The sequence below is a fragment of the Hipposideros armiger genome, unplaced genomic scaffold, assembly GCF_001890085.2.
Source record: "Hipposideros armiger isolate ML-2016 unplaced genomic scaffold, ASM189008v1 scaffold_862, whole genome shotgun sequence".
NCBI classification, from domain to species: domain Eukaryota; kingdom Metazoa; phylum Chordata; class Mammalia; order Chiroptera; family Hipposideridae; genus Hipposideros; species Hipposideros armiger.
Window position 1 is genome coordinate 14,964 of NW_017732212.1, and position 8,138 is coordinate 23,101.

The 8,138-nt window shown below is 50.6% G+C and overlaps 1 protein-coding gene across 10 annotated transcripts in view; it reads left to right on the plus strand.

The window, feature by feature from the left end:
* The first annotated feature begins 216 nt into the window (after window positions 1-216).
* The window catches only part of FTSJ1 (FtsJ RNA 2'-O-methyltransferase 1), a 9,692-nt gene continuing 1,770 nt past the window's right edge, over window positions 217-8,138 (plus strand). The window contains exons 1-13 of one of the 10 annotated variants that reach the window (XM_019629682.1): window positions 253-412; window positions 523-661; window positions 2,107-2,251; window positions 2,526-2,595; window positions 2,695-2,785; window positions 3,135-3,213; window positions 5,122-5,174; window positions 5,260-5,313; window positions 5,398-5,500; window positions 5,604-5,687; window positions 6,318-6,421; window positions 6,516-6,713; window positions 6,911-6,952. In XM_019629682.1, coding sequence (XP_019485227.1) covers window positions 2,131-2,251; window positions 2,526-2,595; window positions 2,695-2,785; window positions 3,135-3,213; window positions 5,122-5,174; window positions 5,260-5,313; window positions 5,398-5,500; window positions 5,604-5,687; window positions 6,318-6,421; window positions 6,516-6,713; window positions 6,911-6,943 — 990 coding nt within the window. In that variant the 5' untranslated portion in view covers window positions 253-412; window positions 523-661; window positions 2,107-2,130 and the 3' untranslated portion in view covers window positions 6,944-6,952. Of the gene's footprint in view, window positions 413-522; window positions 680-981; window positions 1,042-2,106; window positions 2,263-2,525; window positions 2,596-2,694; window positions 2,786-3,134; window positions 3,214-5,121; window positions 5,175-5,259; window positions 5,314-5,397; window positions 5,501-5,603; window positions 5,688-6,317; window positions 6,422-6,515; window positions 8,118-8,138 lie in introns of those variants that run through there. The other 9 variants (XM_019629683.1, XR_002122459.1, XR_002122461.1 and 6 more) reach the window with 9 other exon arrangements.

Below are 8,138 nucleotides of genomic sequence, written 5' to 3' on the forward strand. Positions count from 1 at the left end.
GCAACATCCTCCACAACTAGATTGAAGAACAAAATGACAGCACCTTGTCTGTTCCCCTTTCCCCAAGTCCCCAGCACTGTTCCCATCCCCCAATTCCCCAATAAAAATCTTTAAAAAAAAAAAAAGAAGGGAGGGGTGGGGATTAAATTAACTTTAGCCTTGGAACAAAAGAGTGGTTTTTTTGTTCCTCGCGACATTTCAGTTACGCATGCGCGATTTCAGCAGCTTTTTGTCGTGCCGTTGCATGCTGGGAACCGCAGTTCTCTGGACCAGCAACGTCGACACAAGGTGACGGGACTCACGTAGTAAGTTCAAGTGGGGTCCGGACCTTGCCAGAGGCTCTGCATTCCACGATGACAGGCTTGCCACGCTGCGGTAGCCCTTAGGCGTGTGCGGCAGGCATTTGGATCAAGTGAGAACATAAACCGAAGCCCTAAGATTGCTCACCGGTTTGCGCTCTCGCCTAGGCTCGGGCTGCTCGCGGACCGGCCTCCTTAGTACTGTTTCTTCCCACTCTAAAAGCTAAGGTAGGCCTTGGGGCGCGGAGGACGTGGGTCTAGACCGAGACGGTTGAGGCACGACTGCCCTGTCCCACCGGCGAGGGAAGGAGGGAAGTTCGCCCTCAGCGCTGCAGCTGCTCAGTCTGGGCGGCTGACACCTGGTAAGCTGCAGATCCAAGGTTTGTGTGTAGAAGGGAACCACTGTTGTCGGGTGAGCTGGGGGTACAGGGGTACATATATCAGCGGAGTCGCCTTGAGGGGGCTCTGGAGGCCCCATTGAGGACACGGTCTTTGAGTTACTGTCGAGGAGGGAACGGGAGTGTGGCCAGAGGATTGTTAATAGGAGAGGGGAGCACGTGAGTGCACTGGAAGTCTGGTGGGGGTGTTACTCAGGAATCATTAGGGGCTAATAGTGTTTTAGTCGACATGTTCATGGGGGCCAGTGGGGGGGTGTTCATTTATTAATGAGAGGGTGGTAGAATGGGCAACTAGAAGGTAATGGAAGGCAGATGGGGGTGTGATTCCTGAGGGATTGGTGAAGGTAAGATTTCAACAGGTTAATGACAAGCGATGGGGCATAGTAATCGAAAAGGTAAGGTCAGGTTATAGAGGGAATAATAGAGGCTGGTGGGGGTCATGATCAAGAAACTAGTGGAGGCAGTGATCAAAGAAGAGCGAATGAGAGGCTGGAAGGGTGTTGTGGTCAAAGGCTTTTTACTGGATGATCATGGCATGATCCAGGAATTAATGATAACTGAGCCAAGAGGGTAATAGTAAGGTGTCGGGGTGTGATCATCAGGCATCAAGTGATTATTGGGAGGCAAGGTGAGCAATGAGGAGAGAATGGGGAACTGATTATTGGGGATTAGTGTGTGGTGATGAAGGGGTTACAGGGGGCTAATGGCGTGATCTGTGAGGGATCAATTGGAGGGCTGAGTTAATGGGAGCTGATAAGTCATAGTAATTGAGAGTTTAATGGGGAGCTAATAGACCATGAACCTCCAGGAGTTAATAGGGGTTGATGAGAATGTAGTAGTATAGGAATTACTGGGGCCTAATTATTTCAGGGATTAATGGGAAACAGGGTAGATTCCCCATTTCAGGGAGAGAGAGATTAAGGGGGTGGGAGGGTACAATGAGGTAGTATTAGGATAATGGGGATGAAAACAAGGGATTAATGGGGGGCTAATAAGGTTATATGAATCTAGGGGCAGTGAGGATGGCTGGGGAGACAGCAAGATATTAATGGGGATAAGGTGGGCAGAGAAGGGTTTATAGTGAAAGTCTCAGCATTTAATATGTGGAGTGTGAGTGACAGCAGTAAGTTGACAAGGGTCAGTCATGGGTCATTTATGAGATAAGTGTTGGGTTTGGGGGATCTATGGGTGAGTGATAAAGCCTGAGAGCTCAATGCTGGGGTCCTTCTGGCTCTGTGAGGTCAGTCAGGTCAGTGACTGGGTTGCAGTCTTCCAGTCTGCTGAGTGAGCTTCATGTGTATCAGATGAGCCCAACTTGGTTTGTGTTGTTTTTCGCTGCCCTTCAGAGGTAGGTGGTGGCCCACTTACTCAGTTACTGATATGGGACGGTATCGGCTTACCGTTGGCAGGTCCCTGGGCAAACAGTGTGTGAGATGGGACGAACGTCAAAGGACAAGCGGGATGTCTACTACCGCTTGGCCAAGGAGAATGGCTGGCGTGCCCGCAGTGCCTTCAAGCTGCTACAACTGGATGAGGAATTCCAGCTCTTCCAAGGTCCCCACCTGGTGGGCGAGTCACAGGGGGATGGGGTGGGCATAGGGAACAGACTAGCAAGCTAAGTCTACAGAGCTCTCTGCGGTAGGTGGGCTGACTTGGAGGGTCTGTGGGGCAGGGGCCAGGCAGGAAGGTGTGCAGATAATAAAGAGGGTTTGGTCCTCTGGGCAGCAGATAGATGTGGGTGCTCCAGGAAAAGGGATGAATTTTGCAGGGCCCCAGGGTTGGAGAGTTAGGTACAATTGACCACGACACCTTCCTGTTGTGTGCTCAGATGTGACACGGGCAGTTGACCTTTGTGCAGCCCCGGGCAGCTGGAGCCAGGTGCTAAGCCAGAAGATCGGGTGAGTGTGGAGTCCCAGATGGGGAGCCTGGGAGGGCAGGCTAGGTGGGGAATGGGCCAGGAGTGAACACCGGGCTGACATGGGCTGTGTTGTCCACAGGAGCCAGGGTTCTGGCCACGTAGTGGCCGTGGACCTTCAGGCTATGGCTCCGCTACCAGGTGTATTACAGATCCAGGGGGACATCACCCAGGTGAGCATGGATGAGGGTATTGAAGTGTTTCCTGGGCGAAGATCCCCCAAACTGGGGGACTGCTGAAAGTGGAAGAGAGAAACAGACTGAGAAAGACAGACAGAAATAGAGTAACTGAGAGAGCCCAAGAAAGTGTAACAGCAGAGAAGCAGAGCCAGCAGGTTGTCATTGCAGAGAAATAGCAAAAAATGATGGGACTGGGTCCCCAGAGATGGGCCCGGTCTTTGACAGGCAAAACCTGAGCATTTGGCTGACCCAGGGCTTGTAGGCCAGGGCCATGAGCAGGTGGGGTTAGAGGGCAGCAGTGTGGGGGGACCTTGGGGCCACTCATCCACCCTCTCTCCCATAGCTGTCCACTGCCAAGGAGATCATCCAGCACTTTGAGGGCTGCCCTGCGGACCTAGTGGTGTGTGACGGGGCTCCCGATGGTAAACACAGGGGTTGGGAGGCCAGGTGGGGGCGCCCCATGTGTGTCCTTCCACCTTGTTGGCTTCTTTCACCACTTCACCTCCTCCCTGCCTCTCTCCTCCGCTGTCAGCTGTTTCCCACATCTGGCAACTTCTCCCTACTCTGCTGCCTGCTCTCCACCTCCATCTTCTCCCTAATCATACTCCACTTTGGTTTTTTCTGTTGTGCACTCTTCTCTCTTCTCATCTCTCATCTCTCTGCAGCTATCCAGCTCCATCGTATTGCCCATTCATTTGGATGGTTGCCCATCAGTCATCCGTTCAACACATGTTTACTGAACACCTATTGTATGTCAGGCACTGTTCTACACTTTGGGAAAACATTTCTGAATAAAATTCCACTAATCTCTGACCTCATAGATCTGGTGTTCTAGTGGGAGCAGATGGAAAACAAACAAATGATGGAGCTCTGTAGTGTGTCAAAAGGTGATAGGTACGATGAGGAAGGGGAGGGAGGTGGGGAGTACCTGTCGGAATGTTAACTAATGTAGAAGAGAAAGGCTTCACTGACATTAGTGCAAAGATCTAAAGGTGAGAGAGTGGGCCAGGGGTGTGCCTGAAGGAAGAACAATCCAGGCAAAGGGACCAGCCCATGCAAAGGCACTGAGGTGGGAGAGTGCTTGCCATGTGTGAGCACCAGTGCGGAGATCAGTGTGGTTGGATCAGATTGAATGAGGGGGAGAGTGGTAGGAGGTGAGGGCAGTGAGGTGACAGGGGACAAATCCTTGTGGGCCACAGTAAAGACTTTGGCTTTTTTGCTGAGATGAGAGCTCAGAGGAAACCATGAGAGTGTTATGCGCAATGGAGGGCTGTGCCTGACTCTGGCTGCTGTGAGCAGTATGAAGGGCGAGGGTGGAAGCAGGGGGACTGGGGAGGAGGAGGCCACTGTAGTAGTCCAGGTGAGTGATGACAGTGATGGCAGTGGCAGAGATGAGAAGAGGGTCAATTCAGATCTTTTAAAAGTAGGGCTGGGGCCAGCCAAGTGGCGTGTTGGTTAGGAGTTGGCTCGGGATGCCAGCTCTGAGCAGCAGGGCCCCAGTTCAGATCCCAACATGAGGGCCAGTGATGCTGCACCCTCTACAGCTAAGATGGTGAACAACAGCTCAACCTGGAGCTGGGCTGCTGTGAGTCGCTGGGCAACGGCATAGGCTGCAGTGGGACTGGCCAGCAGCAGTCCTGAGCTTTCGTGAGCTGCCACGAGCCGCCGTGAGCGGCCGTTCAATGGCCATACAATGACCGGCGAGCGACTGCCTCTCCCGGGAAGAGCGCAATGATAATACCAACATGGGCCAGTGAAGCAACGTCCTCCACAACTAGACTGAAGAACAAAAGGACAACAACTTGTCTGTTCCCCTTCCCCAATTCCCCAATAAAATCTTAAAAAAAAAAGTAGGGCTGCCAAGATTTGCTGATGGCTTGCGTGTGGGTATGAGGAGAGTATGGGGAGGCATCAAAGATAACTAAGGTTTTTGGCCTGGACAGCTGGAAGGATCAGATGAGATGGAGAAGATGATGGGAGGAGCAGGTTTGGGCAGGAAGGTGAGGAGTTTGGTTTTGGATGGGTTGAGTCTGAGATGTCAAGTCTGCTCCAAGTTTGGAGGTAAGAGTCTGGACAGTTGTTCAGACTTCTGAGCGTCTGGAGTTAAGAAGCAAAAATGATGACAAAGAGACTTTTGCAGATGAGGTTGTTTTCAGAATTAAAATGAGTTCCTAAGGGTTAGGAGCTCAGAATGTGTATCCAGTTGACAAATATGCATGCAGAACCTTAGTAGTAAGAGCCTGGGAAATGTTTTTAGCATTCTAACTTCTCTGGGACAAGACGATAGCTAGAACTGGATGGCCCCCCTAACGCCATTCCTCTTGCCGCAGTAACTGGCCTCCATGATGTTGATGAGTATATGCAGGCCCAGCTCCTCCTAGCCGTGAGTAACCCTGGCTGCCCCTGCCTCAGTTTGGCCCCCTCCTGGCTGTCTCCGCCTCAGCCTTAACCATCTGTCCTGCCCACAGGCTCTAAACATTGCTACACATGTCTTGAAACCAGGAGGCTGCTTTGTAGCCAAGGTAAGCCTTGGGGAACCTGGTACGGGACAGAGGAGTCCCCAAAGCCCACCCTCATACCTCCATCTCTGCCTCCCCACCCTGCAGATTTTCCGAGGCCGGGATGTGACACTGATCTACAGCCAACTGCGTGTCTTCTTCTCCAGCGTGCTCTGTGCCAAACCCAGGAGCAGCCGGAACTCGAGCATCGGTCAGTGGAATAGAGGGGCTGCTCAGGCCAATACGAATCTCGGGGACCCATCCTGCCCAGAGCAGAGGTGGCAGTCATCCTTCACTTCACTTTCCACCCACAGAGGCCTTTGCTGTCTGTCAGGGTTATGACCCCCCTCACGGCTTCCTGCCGGACCTGACCAAACCCCTGCTGGACCACTCTTACGGTGAGAGCCAGAGCCCTGGGCGCTGTCCCTGGGGAGACTCTGCCCCCTTGTGGAATTTATGTCTCAGGAGGGCCCTCAACCCTGCCCTCTGGTGGAAAATTTGCCCTCTGTGGATATTTTGTCCTAGGAAGATTTTCAGCCCAGTTATAGTGGTGACTCTTGGAGCTGGTGAAATTCTGTACCAGGAGGGTTCTGAGTCCTGCCCCAGTGGAGACTTTACCTGCCTAAGGAGTTTGTAGCCTAGGAAGACTCAGTCACACCACCAGGAAACCCCACCCATGTGGTAATTTTGCCCCATGCGTATCTTTCTCCTGGCCCTCAGTGAGAAAAGTCACAGAGCACGCTCTTGTAGCAAGTGAGACAAGGTCCAGACAGTATATGATAGAATGGCAGGTGCACATAAAAGTGTGATCCAAAAAAGCAGGTGGGGGGGCATGTTGTTTTAGAAGAGATGATCATGGAGGGCCTCCCTGAGAAGGTCTTCAGAACCAAATGAAGGATTTCTGGTAGAGGCCCATGAGAGTAGCTGGTAGATACGTGGAGAGGCCTCAGTACCCATGGTGTGGCCTGAGTCATGAGGGGTCCCAGTCATCCCAGCCCTGCCCTGTCTTATTTCTCCCTGCTTGTCAGATCCAGATTTCAACCAATTAGATGGTCCCACCCGCATCATTGTGCCATTTGTGACCTGTGGGGACCTGAGCTCCTATGATTCGGACCGCAGTTACCCACTGGACGTGAGTGCCCAGCAGGCAGTAGGCAGATGGGGGGGGTGGGGCACAGTCCTAGGTTCCGATGTCTTCACCATCTTCCCGCCATGTGTCCCTGCAGCTGGAGGACGGCTCAGAGTACAAGTATACTCCACCCACGCAGCCCCCCATCTCGCCACCATATCAGGAGGCCTGCACATTGAAGAAGAAGGGGTGGCTGGCCAAGGAGATCCGCCCTCAGGACTGCCCCATCAGCACAGTGGACACATTGCCCCAGCCCTTGGCTGCCCCACAGTGTCACACCCTGCTGGCCTCTGAGGTCTGGAAACACATGGCCCAGGGCCCGCAGTGCCCCCCTCCCAGTGTGCCTCTTTCTACCCCGAAATCACATGGTTTCTGGGGCCAAAATTCTCTTCCCTACCTCCCAATAGCTATAAAAATCATGGGTAAAACCAAGTATAATGAGTAGAATAGCTTAGCCAAGTAACTGAGTCCCTATTTTTTTTTCTTGGGTAGGTGGAAGACAGTGAAATGAATTGTTCACCTTAACACATTAAGGTAAATTTGTCTTTTTATCTAAGAGTTTGAGTACAGGGCACCTTTAAGAAAAAGATCAGTAAAATCTCACCTTTGACATTTTTACATCAACTGATAAGATTTCAGTCAGTAGACCTTTACTAAGCATCTGGTGTTGCATGTCAGGAACTGCTTTAAGCATTTTACATGTTACATATTGAGGCATTCCATAGGCATTTATTATGCACGCATCATGTGCTAGGCATTGTTCTAGGTTGGGAGGTAGAGTGGGAAATGAAATAGGCAAATACCTTGGCTGTTGTAGAGCTGCTAGATTGAGGAAGAGGTAATAAACAACAACACACTCTGAATAAATGCAGGGGATTACACACACACACTATATACAGAGGGTGCCAAAAATGTATATACATTTAAGAAAGGAAAAAACACTGTTAAAATTGTAATACTCAATATATACCGATAACAAAAAATTAATGCAAGTCGTATATACATTTTTTGGGACCCCCAGTATATACCAACATACACATTTATAGTTTGCATTTCACTGTATTTATACAGCTTGTATTGTAGTATATATGTATGTGTATATACACACATATATTTTATATATAGTATGTAAAAGTAATACTGGATATGAAATTTTTAAAAAATAAAACAGGGTAAAGAGAACCAGGAATTATGGGGGTGACTGTGTGCTGTTTTTAAAAGGGTTGCCATGGGCGGCCTCACAGAGGTTGGGTTTGAGCAGAGACCTGAAGGAGATGAGGCAGGGAATACATGTATGCATCTAAGAGACAGTATTCCAGGGAGAGGAAATAGCAGATGCAAAGGCCCTGAGGTGGAACTGTGCCCGGTGTGAGGGAGCAGTGAGGAGCCAATTGGCTCATAGCAGAGTGAGCTAAGCCTGTCAGTGCCAAAAGGCTTCTCATCCTCAGGACCTCATGTTAGAGGACGTCCCTTTCTGACAGTGGCTTAGCAGTTGTTCAGACCAAGTCTTCCATTACAAAAAAAGAAGTAAAAAAAGACACCTTTAAACTAATGAAACAGCAAATCACAGTGGGGAAAGATATTTACAACTCCTATATATAGTATCCTTGATGTTAAAAAGCTCTTATAGGGCCGGCCGAGTGGCGCGATGGTTAAGAACTCGCTTGGGATGCCAGAGGGCCCCGGTTCGGATCCCACATATGAGGGCCAGTGACACTGC